The 21,376-nt window shown below is 42.9% G+C and overlaps 1 protein-coding gene across 1 annotated transcript in view; it reads left to right on the top strand.

Annotated features, from left to right (window-relative positions):
- pigu (phosphatidylinositol glycan anchor biosynthesis, class U) overlaps positions 1 to 18,533 on the top strand; it is a 34,885-nt gene extending 16,352 nt beyond the window's left edge. Inside the window, exons 8-12 of the mRNA XM_080204669.1 lie at positions 8,272 to 8,426; positions 10,059 to 10,202; positions 13,635 to 13,759; positions 15,559 to 15,701; positions 17,645 to 18,533. Of these exons, the coding sequence (XP_080060795.1) occupies positions 8,272 to 8,426; positions 10,059 to 10,202; positions 13,635 to 13,759; positions 15,559 to 15,701; positions 17,645 to 17,758 (681 nt within the window). The 3' untranslated portion in view covers positions 17,759 to 18,533. The remainder of the gene's footprint in view (positions 1 to 8,271; positions 8,427 to 10,058; positions 10,203 to 13,634; positions 13,760 to 15,558; positions 15,702 to 17,644) is intronic.
- The last annotated feature ends 2,843 nt before the right edge of the window (positions 18,534 to 21,376 follow it).

The following is a 21,376-nucleotide window of genomic DNA, read 5'->3' as shown; positions in this document are numbered from 1 at the left end:
TGCTGTCGTGTAGGAAATGCACAGCCAATTTGCACAGAGCAAGCTCCCACAAACAGTAATGTGATAGCAGCCAGATAATTCTCAATTCTCACTAACAGGCCCCTCAGAACACCCCTGCAGGGGAAGCAGCAACTAAGTGAGTCTACATCAGAGACGATATCTGTAGCTCAGCAATCACCTCCTTTGGCAAACACAAGAAACAGGATGCAGACTGGTTTAGATGGAATCAGTAATAATCACCCAACCCAGTGCACTGCTGCTGCAAGCAAGCCCCGAGCAAGAAAACATCCTCAGCACCTACAGCCGCCAGAAGCACCGTGCAAAGAACAACTAGGCACTGTGCAAACAACTACTGACAATCCCAATGCATTCATAACCAGCTGGCCTCTGACACTGGACATGACTGAGAAATGTACGACAGCATCAAGAAAACTTTTGAGACAACAAGCAAGAAGTACTGTGTGCAGTTTTGGGTGCCACACCTGCGCAAAGATATTTTGGCCTTGGAGGGAGTGCAGAGGAGGTTTACTAGGCTGATACCGGAGTTGAGGGGGTTGAGCTATGAGGAGAGGCTGAATAAACTGGGCTTGTACTCGTTAGAGTTTAGAAGAATGAGGGGAGATCTCATTGAGACGTATAAGATGATGAATGGGATGGATAGGATAGAGGTGGAGAGACTCTTCCCGCTCAAAAAAGACAGTAGGACTAGGGGGCACAGCCTCAAGATAAAAGGGGGACGGTTTAGAACGGAGTTGAGGAGGAACTTCTTCACTCAAAGGGTGGTGAATCTCTGGAATTCTCTGCCCGTTGAAGTGGTGGAGGCTACCTTGCTAAATATTTTTAAGCGCGGGTTGATGGGTTTTTGATAAGCGAGGGGATTAAGGGTTATGGGGAGAGGGCGGGAATGTGGAACTGAGCAGCGACAGATCAGCCATGATCTTATTGAATGGCGGGGCAGGCTCGAAGGGCTAGATGGCCTACTCCTCCTATTTCTTATGTTCTTATGACTTAACTCTAAACCTGGGGAAACAATCATTGACCAAAGCAAACAGAGGATGAGCACTCCCTAGGACTGTACTCCAGAAAAAAACCTTGTCACTGACGCTGCCCTCAATGCAGTTCAGCCTCTGTCAGTCATGGACGAGTTAGACAAACAGCCAACTGAACTAGAATTCAGTAATGCCATTTATTCTCTAGCCAGCAGCAAGGTGCTGGGAAAGGACGGCAGTATCCCTGACATAATCAAGTGTGCCAGGCCAGCTGTACTTCAAAACTCCACAGACTGCTTTTTCCAAGACTGGGTTGGGGGGGGTAATACCACAAAACATGCAAGATGCCAACATCATTGTCCTCTATAAGGAACATAAGAATTAGGAGTGAGAGTAGGTAAATCAGTCCTTTGAGCCTGCTCCACCATTCTATATGATCATGACTGATCTCCGTCTCATCTTAACTCTGCCTTTTCCTCATCGCCCTTCATCCCGCTTTTGATCAAATATTTATCTCTCTCTTTGTTGAATCCATTGATTGATTCTGCATCTACTCCACTCTGCAGCATTGAGTTCCATAAATTCACAACCTCTTTGAGAAGTAGCTTCTCCTTATCTCTGTCTTGAACCTCCCCCATCTTACTCTACAATAATGACCTCTTGGCCCAGACTGTTCTAGAAGGGGGAACATTTGGTTAACATTTACTTTATCAATCCCGTTGAGTATTTTATACATCTCAATCAAATCCCTCCTCATTCTTCTATGCTTCAGCGAGCCCAAGCTACTCAACCGCTCCTCATACGACAGCCCCTTCAAACGTGGAATTAATCTAGTGAACTCCTTCTGAACTGCCTCCAGTACCACCACACCCTCCCTCAAAGAAGGTGACCAAAACAGAACACAGACTCCAAACTGTGGTCTCATCAATGCCTTATACAATTGTAACAACACTTCTCTACTTTAAACTCTACACCCTTTGCAAAATAAATGCCAAAATTCCATTTGCCCTCCTTATAACATTCTGTGCCTGAATACCTACTTTGTAAGACCCATGCACAAGGACACCCAGTTCCCTCTGTACAGACACTTTTTGAATCTGTTTACCATTGAAATGGTAATTTGCACCTTTTACTTTTCCAGCCAAAATGTGTAACCTCACATTTATCCACATTAAACTCCGTCTGTCAGATTCTGGCCCATTCCCCTAGCCTGTCAATATCCATTTGTAAGCTTTTTATCTCCTCATCACAGCTTGCTTTTCCACCCATTTTCGTGTCGTCAGCAAATTTCACTATGTTACACTCTATCCCTACTTGTTAATCATTGATATAGGCTGTGAATAGTTGTGGTCTGAGAACTAAACCCTGCAGGACCCCATTAGTTACAGATCGCCATCTGGAGGAGGACCCATTTATCCCAATCTTCTGCTTTCTATCTGTCAGCCAATCCTCAGTCCAAGCCACTACTCTACCCCCAGTTTCTTGGGATCTAACCTCCTGGATCAGTACCTTGTGTGGTATCTTATCAAATGCCTTCTGGAAGTCCAAATAGATCACATCCACAAGATACCTGTTATCTACCTTGCTGGTTACATCCTCAAAGAACTCTAGCAGGTTTGTTAAACAAGACTTGCCCCTCTCAAAACATGTTGACATTGCTGAATTGAGCTTTGCTTTCCCAGATGTTCAGTAACCTCCTCCTTAACGATTGACCCCAGCAACTTTCCCACTGCAGAGGTCAAGCTGAGTAGTCTATAGTTTCCCCTTCTTACTTCTCCTTTCTTGAATAAGGGTGTCACATTAGTCCACTGGTGCCCTTCCAGAGTCCAAGGAATTTTGGAATATCATAACTAATGCATCCACTATCTCTGCTGTCACGTCTTTAATAACTTGTAGTGGAAGCCATCAAGTCCTGGGGACTGTTCCCCTTTTAACCCCTTCAGTTTACTGAGTACCTTCTCCCTGGTTATAGTAATTTCACCAAGTTCCACTGTATTAGCTTCAGTTTTTAGTTCAGATTTGTTATCTTCTACTGTGAAAACAGACACAAAAGTATTGGTTCAGTGTCTGCCATCTCTGAGTTTCCCATTATTATCTCATTTCCATCCTCTAAAGGGACAACATCTACTTTCACTATTCTCTTCCTCTTTATATGCATATAAACTTTTGGTGCCAGTGTTTGTTTTAAGCTAGCTTCCTTTCATAGTCCATTTTAACATTTGTATTTAGTCAGTTTTTGTTGACATTTGAAGTTCTCCCAATCTTCCATACTACCACTAACTTTTGCAATAAGAGCAGTGATTGCTACAGTGACTCCAACAACTACCATAGTAGGGAAAGCTTTTGCCCAACTCATTCCAAACAGACTTCAGAACCTGGCTGATCGTGTCTACCCTGAAGCACAGTGTGGCTTTCATACAGAGATTCACTATCAATGTGCTGTGCCCCTTTCACCAGCTACAGGAGAAGTACCACGAGCAATGGATGCCCCTCTGCATTGCCTTCATCGATCTCACCAAAGTCTTTACTCTCATCAGCTGACGTGGTCTCTTCACTATACTAGCAAAGATCGGATGTCCACCAAAGCTACTAAGCTTCATGACTTATTTCCATGACAACATGAAAGACACAATCCAGTAAAAGGGTCCCTCAGCAGACCCTTCCCCATCTTGAGTGGCGTGCAACAGGGCTGCTTCCTCACACCCACCGTTGCTCTCTCATGCGTTCAAGTCTCCAAAAAAGGAATTTTCCTCTACACAAGGTCAGGGTGTCGTTTTCAGCCTTGCCTATCTCAAAGCAAAGCCAAAAGTACGGAAAGTCTTCATCAAGGAAGGTTGCATCATGCTGCACTAACATCCAAGCAAAAGAATGCAGAGACCCAGCCATAAGCTTGCGGCTGTTTGCAACAAATTCAATGTAACCATCGGTATCAGGAAAACAAAACGTCATGTCTCAATAAGTCAGAAATGCTCCATCCATTAACATCAGTGAACATATTCTGGAAGTGGATCAACATTTCAGTTACTTGGACTCAACCATTAACAACCTGTCTCTCGACCCAGAAATCAACAGGCTCATTGGAAAGGCATTTGCTACTTTGTACAGGCTGACCAAGGGAGGGTAGGAGCATTGCACACTCTCACAGAACACGAAAGTTTGAGTGTTTCAAGCCTGCAACCACAATATCCTGCTCTCCAGCAGTGAGGCCAGGATAAAATCTGTCAGCTAAGACCGATGCCTCAATGCATTCCATCTTCACCGCCTCCAGGGGCGGTACAGTGGCACAGTGGATAGCACTGCTGTCTCTCAGCGCCAGGGACCTGGGTTCGATTCCCGGCTTGGGTCACTGTCTGTGCAAGGTCTGCACATTCTCCCTGTGTCTGCGCTTGTTTCCTCCGGGGGCTCCAGTTTCCTCCCACAGTCCAAAGATGTGCAGGTTAGTTTGATTGGCCATGCTAAATTGTCCCATAATGTCAGGGGTATTTAACGAGGTAAATACAGAGGTTTGCAGGGATGGAGCCTGGATGGGATTGCTGTTGGTGCAGGCCCGATGGGCCGAATGGCTTATTTCTGCACTGTAGGGATTCTAAGATTCTGTGAATCCTCAGCATCAGGTGACAGGACCACATCTCCAATACAGAAGTCCTCAAGGTAGCCAGCATCGTGGGCACATACGCCAAACTGAGCCACTGGCATTTAAGATGCCTTGGACATGTGTGCCACTTGGAGGATAGCAGGATTCCCAAGGACAGCCTTCGGTGCTAGAACTACTTTGCTGCCCATCCCTTTGCTTCAAAAATACCCACAAACATGACATGAAGCATGGACCACACGCATTGGGTGCAATTTGTCAGTGATTGCCAGAGCTGATGGGCAGCAGTGGAGGTAGAAGTGAGAGGAGACAAGCAGCTAGCAAGGCGAGATGGCACTGCAAATAGAGAGCCATATGCTGCCAAACCAGTCACCCATTGGCACACACCTATTGTCTCTCGAGATAGGGAGGCCAAAGAAAGGGAAGGATATCTGCTTTTTTATTATGTTGATTGAGAGATCAATGTTGGCTAAGATACTCAGGACAACTCCCCTGCTGCTCTTCAAAATAGACCATTGGACCCTTTACATCCACCCAAACAGGCAGATGAGGCTTCGCAATAGAAAAGACATTGAATCCGAACGACAACACCTCCGACCGTGCAGCACTCCCTTGGTATTGCATTGAGTGTCAGCCTTGATTTCTTTGTTCAAGCCTTGGTATGGGACTTGAGCTTCGAACCCTGTGATTCAGAAGTGAGTTGCTACCAACAGAGCCGTGGATGTACACAAAGGAGCTTTCTCTGCCATTCCAACCACTTCTATCAAAAAGCAAACTTTCGTTGCTAGAAATCTGAAATAGAAACAGAAAGTACTGGGAATACTCAGCAGGTCTGGCAGAATATGTGGAAAGAGAACAGGTAATGTTTCAGCTCAATGATCTGTTTTGACAACCGCTTATTGACCTGAAATGTTAACTCTGAATCTGTTCATTTGTGCTCACCTGCTTGAAGTACTACTTCTGGACAACTCAACGTCAGCTTTCCTCTTATCTTTCACAAAGGCACTGTTACATCTTGCTACAGTTGTGAAATAAGGACGCAAAGCACCAGATCATATTAACTTATTGAAGAACAGAATAGATTGGCTTTTAAAGTGACCATAAAAATTTAGGTGCTGGCTAATGCACCAAAACTTTTTTGTATAGGCTGAAAGTGGAATGTTTGCTTTGGTAGTTGGGAGAACTGGGAATTCTCAACTTAACCAATCTTGCCTTCATGGCTGAAGCACAGTGTGTTAGGGGAATGAATGTGAGTAATCAAAGAAATGAATCAGTGGGAGACTTGGTGGTGTCATTGCTTTTACACCTTTAAACAAGCTCTGAAGCCGCTGCTATAGCGAAATAACGTGTTGGTTAAGTGCATCGACCATGTAAAATTCTCCCTCAGTGTACCTGAACAGGCGCCGGAATGTGGCAACTAGGGAATTTTCACAGTAAGTTCATTGCAGTGTTAATGTAAACCTACCTGTGACGCTAATAAATAAACTTTAAAATAAATGTCTTGACTGCAGAGTTTGAGACATTTTAAATGTAATTTATTACCTTTGGAAATAGAGAAGATTGAGCACTTTACATTATGTGCTCCATAAATAGCATAGTTACAATGCCAATGTTTAGCTACTGAGTTTCAGAAATGGTGGGAAAATCATCTCAAATGGTTCACATCGTGTCCTCCAAATTCCATGCTGAATTGATAGTCCCGGTAACTGGAGTCAGTGCTGTAACTGGTATATAATAAGCTGGTGAAGTTAGTATGACTATGGCACAGGATCCAGGATGAGGTATCTAAATGGATACAAAATTGATTTCTTGACAGAACGTGGAGATGCCAGCGTTGGACTTGGGTAAACACTGTAAGAAATCTGATAACACCAGGTTTAAGTCCAACTGATTTATTTGATAGTGAACTCACAAGCTTTCGGGGTTTCTCCCTTTGTCAGGTGAATGGAGAGAACTCAAGAATTCAAGGAGCTATGAACATGTACCCCCAGATCTCTTTGTTCGGTCATTCTCCCCAGTGCCCTACCATTAACTGAGTAAGTCCTGCCCTGGTTCAATCTACCAAAATGCATCACCTCGCATTTGTCTAAATTAAACTCCATCCGCCCCGTTCGTCAGCCCACTGGCCCAATTGATCAAGATCCCAATGCAGCTGGAGATAACTTCCTTCCCTGTTCACTATGCCATCAATCTTAGTGTCATCTGCAAACTTACTGTCATGCCTCCCATGTTCTCATCCAAATCATTAATATTAATGACAAATAACATACCACCCAGCCCTGATCCCTGAGGCACGTTGCTGATCACAGGCCTCCAGTTTGAAAAACAATTCTCTACAACCACCCTCTGGCTTCTGTCAAGAACAATTTGCCTGACGAAGGGGCAAACCCCGAAAGCTTGCAAGTTTACTATCAAATAAATCGGTTGGACTTAAACTTGGTGTTGTCAGACTTCTTATTCTGTCAAGAACACCAGGTTTAAGTCCAACCGATTTATTTGAAGTAAACTCACAAGCTTTCGGGGTTTCTCCCTTCATCAGGTGAATGGAGAGAACCCTGGGGGGGTACATGTTCATAGCTCCTTGAAAGTGGAGACGTAGGTGGACAGAGTGATGAAGAAGGCATTTGGCATGCTTGGTTTCATTGGTCAGAACATTGAATGCAGGAATTGGAATGCCTTGTTGAAGTTGTACAAGACATTGTTAAGGCCACACTTGGAATACTGTGTGCAATTCTGGTCACCCTATTATAGAAAGGATATTATTAAACTAGAGAGATTGCAGAAAAGATATACTAGGATACTACTGGGACTTGATGGATTGGGTTATAAGGAAAGGCTGGATAGACTTTTTCCTTTAGAGCGCAGGAGGCTGAGAGGTGATCTTGTAGAGTTCTGTAAAATAATAAGGGGCATAGATCAGCTAGATAATATCTTTTCCCAAAGATAGGGGAGTCTAAAACTAGAAGGCAAGGTTTAAGGTGCGTGGGGAGAATTACAAAAGTGTCCAGAGGGGCAATTTTTTCACACAGAGGATGGTGAATATCTGGAACAAGCTGCCAGAGATAGTAGTAGAGACGGGTACAATTTTGTCTTTTAAAAAGCATTTAGCTAGTTACGTAGGTATGATGGGTATAAAGGCATATGATCCAAATGCAGGCAATTGGGATTAGTTTAGGGTGTTTTTTTAAAAAAAAAGCAGCATGGACAAGTTGGGTCGAAGGGCCTGTTTCCATGCTCTTAACCTCTGTGACTCAGTGGCATGTTTCAGGGCAGATTAAAGGGAACTTTATTGTCCATCTGTCATACCTGAACTTGGGATGTCCAGCAGAACTAGGAAGCTCTTCCCAACCTGAAGAGCAGGGAAAAAATTACTTATTAAAGTTGAGAACACGTACCAACCAACTCAAGAGCAAGGTCTTCCTTGCTGCCATCAGACTTTTGAATGGACCTTCCTCACATTAAGTTGATCTTTCTCTCCACTCTAGCTATGACTGTAACATTACATTCTGCATTCACTCATTTTCTTTTCTGTGAATGGTATGTTTTGTCTGTATAGCGCACAAGAAACCATACTTTTCACTGTACCAATACATGTGACAATAATAAATCAAATCAAAATGACTAAATAAGGAATGATGTGAAATACATTGAAGTATATATATTCATGTCTTTTTTTCATTCTTGTCGCAGAAACACTATATGTTGGTGAGCCTACATAGCACTACTTTCTTGGTATATTTGCTGAAGTATGCAGTCATGTCTTTGGGTTGTTTGATGGTCACCATATGCTTGTCGTTTTTCTTGCTGAATTCGTGGAGTTTCATTCCCTCTACCTATGGCTTCATGTGAGTTGTTATTGAAAAAGATTATTCAAAAATATCTAAAAATCTAAAAATATCTAAAAGTCGTCCATGCATTTTAAAATACTGACTTGCCGTCCGTGCTTGGGGCTTTATTAAAGGGGAGGGTGCCATACTGTGATGGGTGCAGACTAAAAAAGATAGGAAAATGGAACAGCATGAATTTGTTGTTTTAGATTAAGTGCTGTGTAAAAAAAACATTTTACACCATCATCCCCACAAATAATCTTAAACAGCCATGCCTGTTGTCAGACAGACTTTAGTACAAGCCTCATAACCCCATTCATTTTACTCTAAATTAAAGATATGGTCTCAAAACATAATCATCTTGCAACTTCATTTTTGGAACCATTGACATAGTGATTATGTTACTGGACCTGTAATCCTGAGACCTGTACTCAAGATCTGAAACCATGAGTTCAAATGCCATCATGGCAACTCAATTAAGTAAATCTAGTATTAAAAATCTCAGATCGGTAATGGTGACCAGAAGACTACTGGGCTGCGGTTAAAAACCCATGTGGTTCACTAATGTCCCCCTAAGGAAAGAAACCTGCCCCCTTTATTTGGTCTGATCTTGATATAACTTCAGACCCACAGTACAGTGATTGAATCTTCAATGTTCTCTGAAATGGCTGACACAACTCTCTGCTCCTCCTCCCATGAAATCTTTCACCATGTACTTGAACAGCCAGCTGACCCTATCCACACTCCCCACTGTTTCGTCAAAGTAGCCAACATAATTAAAGATCCCATGCGCCCTGGACATTCTCTCTTCCACCTCCTCCTGTCAGGAAAAAGATACAAAAGTCTGAGGCCATGTACCAACCGACTTGAGAACAACTTCTTCCCTGCTGCCGTCAGACTTTTGAATGGACCTACCTCTCATTAAGTTGATCTTTCTCTACACCCTAGCAGAATGTAGTGTAACACTACATTCTGCACCCTCTCCTTTTCTATGAACGGTATGCTTTGTCTGGATAGCACGCAAGAAACAGAGTACTTTCCACTGTATACTAATACATGTGACAATAATAAATCGAAATCCAACATTCTCTGTACTGTGCTGAAATTAGACTAGATTATGAGCTTAAACTTGGTTAAATATCTGATTGGTGATTCAGCTGAGCAATTTCTTTGATTAAACTGATGCTTAAAAAGAACATTAAGAAGCCTCACAACACCAGGTTAAAGTCCAACAGGATTATTTGGAATCACGAGCTTTCGGAGCGCTGCTCCTTCCTCAGGTGAATGGAGAGATGGTTCACAAACACGGCATATTTAGACAGAGACTCTATTGCTAGAATTCCAACCGTTATCCTGCAGTTGCGCCTCTGAATATATATCGTGTTTGTGAACCCATCTGTCCACTCACCGTCTGAAGGAGCAGCACTCCGTAAGCGCATGATGCCAAATAAACCTGTTGGACTTTAACCTGGTGTTGTGAGACTTCTTACTGTGCCCATTCAAGTCCAACGCCAGCAACTCCACATCATAAAAAGAACATAACTGTACGAATTGAGATGAAAGAATCCTAACTGAGTACTTCACAGTTTCGGTTTTGTGAAAAATTTTGAACCAGTTGTTCTGGACTTAATTGTCTTGTGTTTTTTTTAGTCTTTCTGTTCCAGACCTTACACCAAACATCGGTCTTTTCTGGTACTTCTTTGCCGAGATGTTTGAGCATTTCCGCTTGTTTTTTGTGTGCGTGTTTCAAATCAACGTGTTCTTCTACACACTTCCTTTGTCAGTGAAATTAAGGTGAAGTATTCTTTAAAATCAGCTTTTTCATTGTGTTCTCTCTTTTGGTGCCTGTTAATTTTTGCCCCTCAGTAGCTTCCACTGACCTTCGAGAGATGTTGCTGGGGTATTGTTCCATTCTGTGTTTCTATAGCCTAGAAGGGTTAGACAGAGTGGATTCAGAAAGAATGTTCCCTACGGTGAGGAAAGTCCAGAACTAAGGCTCATAGTTTGAGGATAAGAGGTAAACCTTTTAGCGCTGAAGTGATCTCCTCATCACAGAGGGTGAATTTCTGTGAAATTCACTATCACAGAAAGTAGTTGAGGCCAAAACCATTGTGTGATTTCAAGAAGAAGTTAAAGTTTATTTATTTATTACTTTCATAAGTAGACTTGCATTCACATTGCAATGAAGTTACTGTGAAAACCCCCTAGTTGCTTGCTTGGATAAACTGAGGGAGAATTTAGAATAACCAATTCACCTAACCTGCACATCTTTGGACTGTGGGAGAAAACCAGAGCACCCGGAGGAAATCCATGCAGACACGGGGAGAATATGCAAACTCCACACAGATAGTGACCCAAGCCAGGAATCGAACCTGGGTCCCTTGTGCTGTGAGGCAACAGTGCTAACCACTGTGCTGCCAATATAGCTCTTGGGGCTCAAGGGTTCAAGGGACATTGGGAAGGCAGGTTCAGGATATTAACTTTGATGGTCAGCTATGATATATGGTAGAGGAGACTCCAAGGGCTGAATGATCTCCTCCTGCTTCTAGTTTTTATGTTTATGTTAACTTCCCTCTGGTACTTCACCCAAGCTATCATTAGCCATGTTGGCTGAAGACCAGGTCTGTTGTCTATCCACTCAGCTTAGGGAGAATACAGCTGAGCAGATTCCTCTGCTTCCTCAGTAGCCCCTCACACACTTTTTGTTTGGTTGCTGCATGGCTATCAGATGTAGACAGCTAGTATCCCCCTGCACTGAAATCATTTGTTCATTATTCTTGAACCTCGAACAAAAGAAAGACAAGTGTTTACGTAGTATTTTCCACAAACACAACATTCAAAACAGCTGTATTGCCAGTTACATGCTTTTGAAGTATAGTCACTGTTGTAAGATGTACAGCAGAAAATTTGCACGCGATAAGCTGCCACTAATAACAATGTGTAGTGATGTTCAATGAGGGAAAGATATTGTCCAGGATGCCAAGAATATCCCTTGCCCTTCATCAGAAAAGGGATATTTGCATTCAACTGAGAGAGCACAAAGGGCTTCAGTTTCAAAACACAACATCCTGATAGTGCAATACTTCCTTAGTACCACAGTAAAATGTCAGCATAGAATTCTGTTCTTGGATCTCTTGGACTTGAACCAACAGCCTCTGATTCAGAAAGGAGAGAGCTATGAAACTAGACCTTCCTGGTCTGTGTGATCTAGTTACTCAGTAGTAAGCCCTATTTAATTACTGACAAAACCAGTTTCAGAGATGTAAGCTTTGTATTTTTTATGGCACAGTGGTTAGCACTGCTGTCTCAGCGCAAGGGACCCAGGTTCAATTCCGGTCTCAGGTCACTGTCTGTGTGAAGTTTGCATATTCTCCCCATGTCTGCACGAGTTTCCTTTGGGTGCTGTAGTTTCCTCCCACAACCCAAAGATGTGTGGGTTAGGTTGATTGACCATGCTAAATTGACCCTAATGTCAGGGGGATTAGTGCGGTAAATATGTGGACTTATGGGGATAGGGCCTGGGTGCGATTATGTTGGTGCAGAGTTGATGGGCCAAATGGCCTCCTTCTGCATGTAGGAATTCTATACTCATACACTGTTGTTGTGTATAGAGGATGTCTAAACTGTTTATTTTAAATGTTATTGCTCTAAATGGTGCAAAGTGCAGTTTGGCAGTGCAAATTTTAAAAAATTGTCCTTGATTTGCGATCACAAAATTGTATGCCTGATCACAAAATCTGCCAGACGTGTATGAAGGTGCATGGGCTCGCTTCCTGCGAGTTCTGACATAGTTGTGAAACTCTCTGTCCGGTGGAAGCACTTACCCAGAGTCAGGAAGTGAGGACAACTAGGGAAGCTAAGGCACTCCTGCTTCCCCCTGCCCCCTCACAGCTACTAGTGGCAATAATTCCTGTGAGAGCGCAGGAGAACAGATTGTCTTTTGCATGGAGTGGATGAACACAGAACAGCATTGGCAAAGATTTGGACACTAATTGCTTGCCTTCCATTTGAGCCAAGCTCCAATGTATGTGGCACAGGGAGACCCTAAAAATGAGCTGCATTAAATCCTTAAAAACAAATGGTTTTCACACCTACAAAATGCTGCAAATGCAGAAAATTAAATAAGCAGACTGTTGGAAATACTCCACAGCTCAGCCACCTTTCAGCAGCACAGGTATCTGTGGTGAGGCCATAGCTAGAGTACTGTGTGCAGTTCTAGTCACCACATTATAGGAAACGTGATTGCACTGGAGAGGATGCAGAGGGGATTCACTTGGATGCTGCCTGGGATGGAATATTTAAGTTATGAAGAGAGTTTGGATAGGCTTGGCTTGTTTTCGTTGGAGCCAGAAAAGACTGAGGGGGCACGGACAGTGAATAAGGAGCAGCTGTTCCCCTTAGTTACAGGCTCAGTCACAAAGGGACATAGGTTCAGAGAGGTAGGAGGTTCGGTGGGGATGTGAGGAAGAAACTTTGTTACCTAGAAGGCGACGGCAGTCTGGAATGTGCTGCCTGGCAGGATGGTAAGGGCAGGTTGCCTCACATTGTTTGAAAAGCACCTGGATGAGCACTTGATAACCTTCAAAGCTGTGGGCCAAATGCTGGTAGTTGGGATTAAGTGGGAGTTCAGTTGCTTCTCGCGTGCTGGTGCCGACTCAATGGGAATAAGGGCCTCCTCTGCGCTGTGTGATGCTAAGATGTCACCTGACCTGAGTATTTCCAACATCTTCTGTTTTTATTTGAGTGTGCAGTTGTTATGTGTAATGTGGAGTATGTTAATTCTGGTAAGCATAATGATGGGAGTATTTGAGACATCATGTTCATCAGGCCGCCCTCTTAACTAGGTGACCTGGTCAAGTGAAACTACAATATAATTTTTAAAATATTTCTATTTAAAATTCTAAAATTATATCTCGTGCATTGAGCGTATAATAAATGGTTCTGCTTATCTGACCTAAACCTCTATGTTTGCCCTTTTATTTATTCTGTTGATGGAAGGACCAGTTAAAATGAAAAGCTGAGATCAGGCTGCTGAACCCCTTGTTGTAAATTGTTATTTAGTATACAGCACTGAACATTAATAATAGATCATTAGTTGCCAGATTTGTGAAGCATGCTGTTGAGCATTTTATGTTTAGTGCTGATTCTGCCATGTGCAATATTTGTTGGCCTAATTGCAGTCTTACTTTTTAATAACTTGCTCGCTTCTCCTCCTCTCTTTTGCAGAGATCATCCCATGTTTTTCATGTTCATTCAGCTTGCAATCATTGCAATTTTTAAGTCTTACCCCACCGTCGGAGATGTAGCACTGTACATGGCCTTCCTGCCCATGTGGAATCATCTTTACAGATGTAAGTATGACCTTCATGGCATGCATTTTTTCTTTAATGTTCTCCTTTCTTCTGTTGAAGGAGCACTTAGAGAGACACCTTTGTTCCATCTTTGCTAGCCCCGCTGTAATACCTCACCCATGTGACCATTCTTTCTTTCGGCACAAGAGGGGTGGCACGGTGGTTAGCACTGCTACCTCACAGCGTCAGGGGCCCAGGTTCAATTCCCGGCTTGGGTCACTGTCTGTGCGGAGTCTGCACGTTCTCCAGTGTTTGCGTTGGTTTCCTCCCACCGTCTGAAAGACGTGCTGGTTAAGTGCATTGGCCACGCTAAATTGCCCTTCAGTGTACCCGAATGGGTGCCGGAGTGGAGCGACTAGAGGATTTTCACAGTAATTCACTGCAGTGTTAATTTGTGACACTAATAAATAAGCTTTAAACTTAATAGTGAATTGACAGGTTGTTTGACCCTGGAAAGCATCAAACTGGTGAATGAGCCTTCCGTTTCCTGCTGTCCACACGTTTACACCTTCTAGCAGAGGTTACTCATGGCAGTGGATAATTATTCCTATCCCTTAACTTTGGACACTCCAAGCAACTGTCTGATAAATGGGGATATAGTAACGTAGAGATTAATAATCATGATCTGGAATTAATCCACAAAAGATGACTTCAGATCCCATTGTGGCAGTGTGAGAATTTCAGTGAAGTTTTTTTAAAAGGAACTGGCATTAGTAAAAGTGATATCAGTTTGTGTTCCTTTGAAGATGTGCAGGTATGCAGGAGGCTGCACACAAATGATCCCTTTAAGAGGTATGCATATGCAGTTGGGTGACAATCTTAAAGCCACTTTGCACAGCAAAGAGGATTTGCAAGGAGCATTAACTGTGACTGTGTGCAATTGATATTTAGACCCAACTGGCTTGCTGATGTCCTTTAAAAAAGGAACGCTGCTGTCCTTACCTCGCGTAAACTCTATTCCCTTGTCAACATGGTTAACTTTTAACTACTCGCTGACTGCCTTGCAAGTCATTCAGTTGGCCCATCACTGTCTTCTCAAGGCCTGGCCATTAAATACCGTTCTTGCTTGATCAGTGGCTGAGATCTGTTAACTCACTGCAGATCAGGAGTCGAATCTCTTCCTGAATGTAGACATTTGAATGCTCATTACTCCTTGAATTTGGGGCTCTCCAGTGATCTACAGCATCGAAACAAAAGTCTGATTTGGTGAAGCTGCCAGGGACAAACAAGGAAATTTGCTGAATGTGGCATCTTGCTCCCTTGGTGCTGCAGAGTAGGCCACCTACGTGGCACGGTTGTGCAGTGATTAGCACTGCTGCCTCTCAGTGTCAGCAACCCGGTTCAATTCTGGCCTTGGGTCACTGTCTGCACATTCTCCCCGTGTCCGCATGGTTTCCTCCGAGTGTTCAGGTTTCATCCCACAGTCCAAAGACACGTGGGTTAGGTTAATTGGCCATGCTGGGTTGACCACTCGTGTGAGGAGGATTAGCAGGGTAAATACGTGGGGTTACGGGGATAGATGCTGGGTGGGATTGTTGTCAATGCAGACTCGATGGGCCAAATGGCCTTGTTCTACACTGTAGGGATTTTATTCTATCTATCAATCTCTTAAACTCAGCTGAAGTCCAGTAAAGATCCAGCATATTGTCTTTTGCTCCCCACAGGAAAGGTTGGAATGAGATTATGCTTACCTTACTGGCAGTGGCTAAGTTGAAGTTATCCTGCCTGTAAAGTCTTGGAAGATACCCATATAATGTGCCAGACTAAAGTGATGAAATCAAATTGTTTTTATTTTTCAGTCCTTCGGAACATCTTCGTGGTGACGTGCATGCTGATATCCTCATCAGTGCTGTTCCCTGTTCTCTGGCACCTTTGGATTTACGCTGGAAGTGCGAATTCCAATTTCTATTATGCCATTACCTTGGCTTTCAATGTGGGACAGGTTAGTGTAATATTTAGACCATCAAAATGTCTGTACCTGCATGGATTAATGTTAAAGAAAAAGTCCTGTCTGTATGAATGGGCACACTAGATTGTAGGTACACTTCCCCCTTAGGTTTGTCACCAGATAGAACTTTGTAAAGCAGGGAAAATTAAAAACACAAATGTTGTTCTGTTGGATCAGCAATTCTCATAAATAAAATGGGGCAAGAGATGACCATGCAAAGCTATTAAGTGTTCATCTAGCTTCATGTAGCACTCGACCTTGTTTCAGTAGAATATGTTCCCCTTTCAAAACTAAATTACCAATGATATCTACTTGTGTACTCCTTACAAATGTAGTCATAATTTTAGCCACCTTAACAGTGGCTGAGTAATCTTTCTCTCCCTCCCAAGAAGAAACACTTGAGGCCTGCAAGTGCACCAAAGGCGGCACAGTGGTTAGCACTGCTGCCTCACAGCGCCAGGGATCCAGGTTCGACTCCTGACTTGGGTCACTGTCTGTGTGGAGTTTGCACATTCTCTCTGTGCCTTTGTGGGTTTCCTCTGGGTGCTCTGGTTTCCTCCCACAGTCCAAAGATATGCGGGTTAGGAGGATTAGCCATGCTAAATTGTACCTTAGTGTCAGGGGAACTAGTTTGGATAAATGCATGGAGTTATGGGGATAGGGGCTGGGTGGAATTGTGGTCAGTGCAGACTCGATGGGCCAAATGGCCTTCTCACTGTAGGATCCTATGATTCTAGAATGGCACATCAGTATATTAATGGAGTTCTTACGGTTTGGGTGGCTATGTCAGGTGATTAGGTACATTATTGGACTATGTTGTGCGGAATGTGTTATTCTGTTTTTGTGAAGCCGCATCACTTTAAGGTCATAAAGTAAAATGTTTTTCTGTAGCACCTTTCACATCATCTCAAAAGTGTGATACAGCCAATTAAGTATTTTTCCTAAATTGACTGCTAGTTTATACATAGCAAGGTTCTGCACTGACAGTGGCAATATGATAATGGCCACATAGTCTATTTCAATGATGTTTCAATGATGAGGGATAAAAATTGACCAGGACTCCAAGGAAAACTCTTGATATCTCAAATTTATCTGACAAAGTCACAGCAATGAAACTTTGTTAGATACAGCGCATGTTGTACAGTAAATGATATGTTCCTGGCCATCTAAAACCAAAGTTACCCATAGCCTGACCTGAGCAGCAAACCCAAGACATCTAATTTATTTTAATCTTTGATGGGTAAATGGTCACTGCCCTTGGTAATGATGTGGAGATGCCAGCATTGGACTGGGGTGGGCACAGTACGAAGTCTCACAACACCAGGTTAAAGTCCAACAGGTTTATTTGGAATCACCTGATGAAGGAGCAACACTGTAAAGCTCGTGATTCCAAATAAACCTGTTGGACTTTAACCTGGTGTTGTGAGACTTCTTACTTGGTGAGTAAGGCATATTCTAAATCACCTGCATAACCGTCAGGGCTAGATCCCTTAGCCAGTCATAGAATTCTACAGTGCAGAAAGAGGACATCGGCCCATTGAGTCTGCACCTTCCACTATCCCACACAGGCCCTATCCCTGCGACCCCATGCATTTGCCCTAGTTAGTTCCCCCTGAAACTAAGGAGCAATTTAGCATGGCCAATCCACCTAACCCGTACATCTTTGGACTGTGGGAGAAAACCAGAGCATCTGGAGGAAAAACAATCAGGCACGGGGAGAATGTGCAAACTCCACACAGACGGTGACCCAAGCCAGGAATTGAACTCAGGTTCCTGGCGCTGAGAGTCAGCGGTGCTAACCACTGTGCTGCCCCAGTCCATATGTGCATGCTAAATCGCCTGTTTTACTTCCACAACAAAATTTGAGTGATCCTGATTTAACATTGATGTGCATGTGTGTGATGTGATGATTGGTAATGTCTGATGTTTCTCCACAGATCCTATTGGTTTCTGACTACTTCTATGCCTACATTCGGAGAGAATATCATCTCGTCGAGGGACTTAACTTGAAATCCGTGGATGGCAAAGAAGCCCATGTTGTTCTCAAATAAGGGACCAATTAATGCCACGTATTAACATTAAAATCCCAACACGCTCCAGTTTTATTTAGTAGGGAAGGTACTGTCGCTGAGGACATCAGTGTCCCTTATTGTGGTACCGCTATGGATTGCAGGATTCAATCACTTAAATGTATTTGTTTTTATGGTGCTTGAAGCACCTGAGGACAAGAGTTTAAGTTCAAAGCACTATCGATTGAAAACAAAGTTTTAAGACATCTTTTAAGTTTTTTTTGGGAAGTTAATCCGTAATTTTTATCTTATTTCTGGACAGTGAGAGTCACGATATTGCACTGGAGCTGTACTTGCCTGGAAAATCAGATGCTTGTGGCTCAATGTTCATGTTTATGTGTGCTCCCGTCTCTCTCTCTCTTCCCTCTGAGTAACGGGTGACTAAAAGACAAGGGTTCCTGTGGAATGTTGGTTAACTCTGGGCAGGTTTGCCTTCCCAGCTGTATTCTAGTATGACGTTTCTTACAGTGGCTCCCAACTTTGTTACCATGAAGGCTCAGCAGCACCTGGCTTCGGGGCTGCGTTACCCAAGTATTGGACTAAAGGCTGCCTTTCTGATGGGTTCACACAGCGGTGTGCGTCTACTGTTCATCTCACTCGGGAGACTTGACCACACTTCTGAGAAGTGGAGCTAGTCTTGTTGTCAGAAATCTAAAAATGGGTGGTATGTAATAAATGGGCTAAAAATATAATTGTCTAAATCATTAACTAAATGTACAGCACGTCCTTTTCCATATAAACTTCCGTTATAACACTCTCTGCTATCCGCCTCCAAATGATTGTAAGATTCTGTTGATAAAGCTAATCAAAGCCTTTGGATTCTGAAATGTTTAGTTTATATTATTGCCCTGTGTTGTGAAATACTTTTCCCACTGTCAGCGTGCATCTCCTACTAATGAAAAAAAATCTTTGGTCGTGAGGACTGTATAATGAGTGATAGGTGTCACACTTGCCCATAAAATTAAGTTCCGATAAATAGAAACCATAATACACTTAGTAGGATCTGAGTATAGTGTATTCTAGTTCAGAGCAGCAATGATGTGGAGATGCCAGCATTGGACTGGAGTGGGCATTGTATGAAGTCGCACAACACCAAGTTAAGTCCAGCAGGTTTATTTGGTACCGTGAGCTTTCGGAGCACTGCCCCTTCATCGTGTGAGTCACTTATTTGAGGAAGGAGCAGCACTTAGAAAGTTTCTGATTCCAAATAAATCTGTTGGACTTTAGCCTGGTGTTGTGAGAATTCTTACAGAGCAGGAGAGGAGCAGTGGCGAGTTGGATACATCATGAAGTGACGTCACAGGACAGTGGTCATGTCAGGTGAGTGCACTGGTAAGCCCATAATTTTTATATAATTTTATGTTAATTAATCAACTTTAAAGTAAGACCAGATCAATCAATTAGCATAAAACTACAGTGAGTTTGATCATTCAATTAATTAAGTCTACAGGATAAAATCAAAATTAATTGGCATGGCTAGTAACACTGAAAGTTTCTGAAATTTTCATCAAATCAAAATTTGAAGTATTTAGGAAATAGAGCCATAGAATTCCTACAGTTGAGAAGGAGACCATTGAGCCCATCAAGCCTGCATCGATCATAATCCCACCCAGATTCCATTCCTGTACCCCACAAATGTAACCTTCTAATCCCCTGACACTAGAATCAATTTAGCATGGCCAATCAACCGAACCCACACATGTTTGCACTGTGGAAGAAAACTGCAGCACCCGGAGGAAACCCATGCAGACCTGGGAGAATGTGCAGACTCCATAGACAGTGGCCTGAGGCCAGAATTGAATCCGTTTCCCTGTGAGGCAGCAGTGCTAACCACTGCCACCCCAGAGTTAAGTAAGAACATTTTAGTTGTCCTTCCAATTAAATTGTAAAATCAGCACAAGAAAAACACTTGTTTGATGAATAGTTTGTTTTGATGAATAGAGTCTTCGTCTAATAAGCTGAGGTATGGCAGGGTAGCTCAGATATGTGGGGTGTGCATCCTGTTCCACGTGGGACCTTCAAGACATTTCAGAGACCTGGATAACCACGTTCAGGATATGTCATAAGCTACAGCATCGCAAGTTCCAAGTTTTGGAGCTTGAGCAGTCTTTGTAGTCATGCAGGCATATCTGTTAGAATGAGGATTTAAACTAACTTGGCAGGGTCGTGTGAAGCAGGAGTTAATATTGGAGAGGAACACCAAGGTGCACAGAGAGACATTACAAAAGTAGGAAGTGAGTATTAGATGGAGTCAGAGTAAGAGAGTAATAAAGTGTGACTTAGGTAACAATGCATGTATATGTGTTAAATAAGGTTGGTGAGTTGCTGGTGCAGATAGTTATGTAGAGATAATTTATTAGTGTCACAAGTAGGCTTACGTTCACACTGCAATGATGTTACTGTGAAAATCCTCGAAGAAGGGCTGAACTGCATTCAGGGTGTTCAGGAAAGATGGAAATAAGAAGGAGAGGTCGCAGCATTGATCAAGGAGAACATTACAGTGCAGGAGTGAGAAGATGCCTTAGAGAGGTCAAGGACAATCGACTTGGTTACACCTAAGAACAGTAGAAGTACTATTTCATTGCTAGGTGCCTTCTACAGGTCACCAACTAATGGGGAAGATATATGGGGAAAATTTGTAAGAAAATCAAGGTGGTGAAAGAATTATAGACTTGTGATAATAGATTTTAATTTTCTAATTTTGACAGAAACCGTAAGAGTGTAAATAGTGGAGGGGGCAAGTGCTTTGAGACTGTTGAGGAGTATTATCTACCTCTGTTACCAATCCAGTGAGGCAGGAAGCATTGTTGGGTCTGTTTCTGGAAATGAGGCAAATCAGGTGTTAGTAGGGGAATCTTTAGAAGATAGTGATCATTGTATCATTCAGTTTAGGTTGCCTATCAAAAAGGACAAGTAATTATCCAAAATGAAAATCACCCAATTTCAAAGGGTGAGAACAAATGTGGCAGATGAAATTGAATGCAGACAAATCTTTGTAGAAGTGATGAGGAGAGGCAGTATAAACTCAGTGGCATACTTTAAAAGGTATGTGGGCATACAATGACCTGGGAGTGCATACGTATTAGAGTTTACAGCATGGAAACAGGCCCTTTGGCCCAACTTCTCCATGCAACCCTTTTGTTTTAACCACTAAGCTAGTTCCAATTGCCCATGTTTGGCCCATATCCCTGTATGCTCATGTTACCCATGTAACTGTCTAAATGCTTTTTAAAAGACAAAATTGTACCTGCCTCTACTACCATCTCTGGCAGTTCACACCACCCTCTAGAAAAAATTGTCCCGCTGGACTCATGTATATTTCTCCCCTTTCCTTAAACCTACTCCCTCTCGTTTGAAACTCCCCTACCTTTGGGAAAAGATGTTGACGATCTATCTTACCTATGCCCCTCATTATTCTATAGGCATTGGTCTCTGAAGATAGGAGAACATATGACAGGGTGGTTGGCAAAGGATATGGGATCTTGGGCTTCATACTGTAAAAGCAGGGAAATTTTGCTGTGCAAATGTGAAGCTTTGGCTCGTCCCAGTTTGACTATTTCATTTGAGATTACTGGTCCCTTGAAGTGTGGTCCATGATTT

Source organism: Carcharhinus amblyrhynchos, chromosome 16 (genome assembly GCF_965287045.1).
Source record: "Carcharhinus amblyrhynchos chromosome 16, sCarAmb.v2.hapA, whole genome shotgun sequence".
Classification (NCBI taxonomy): Eukaryota; Metazoa; Chordata; class Chondrichthyes; order Carcharhiniformes; family Carcharhinidae; genus Carcharhinus; species Carcharhinus amblyrhynchos.
This window is presented reverse-complemented; position numbering and strand designations above follow the sequence as displayed.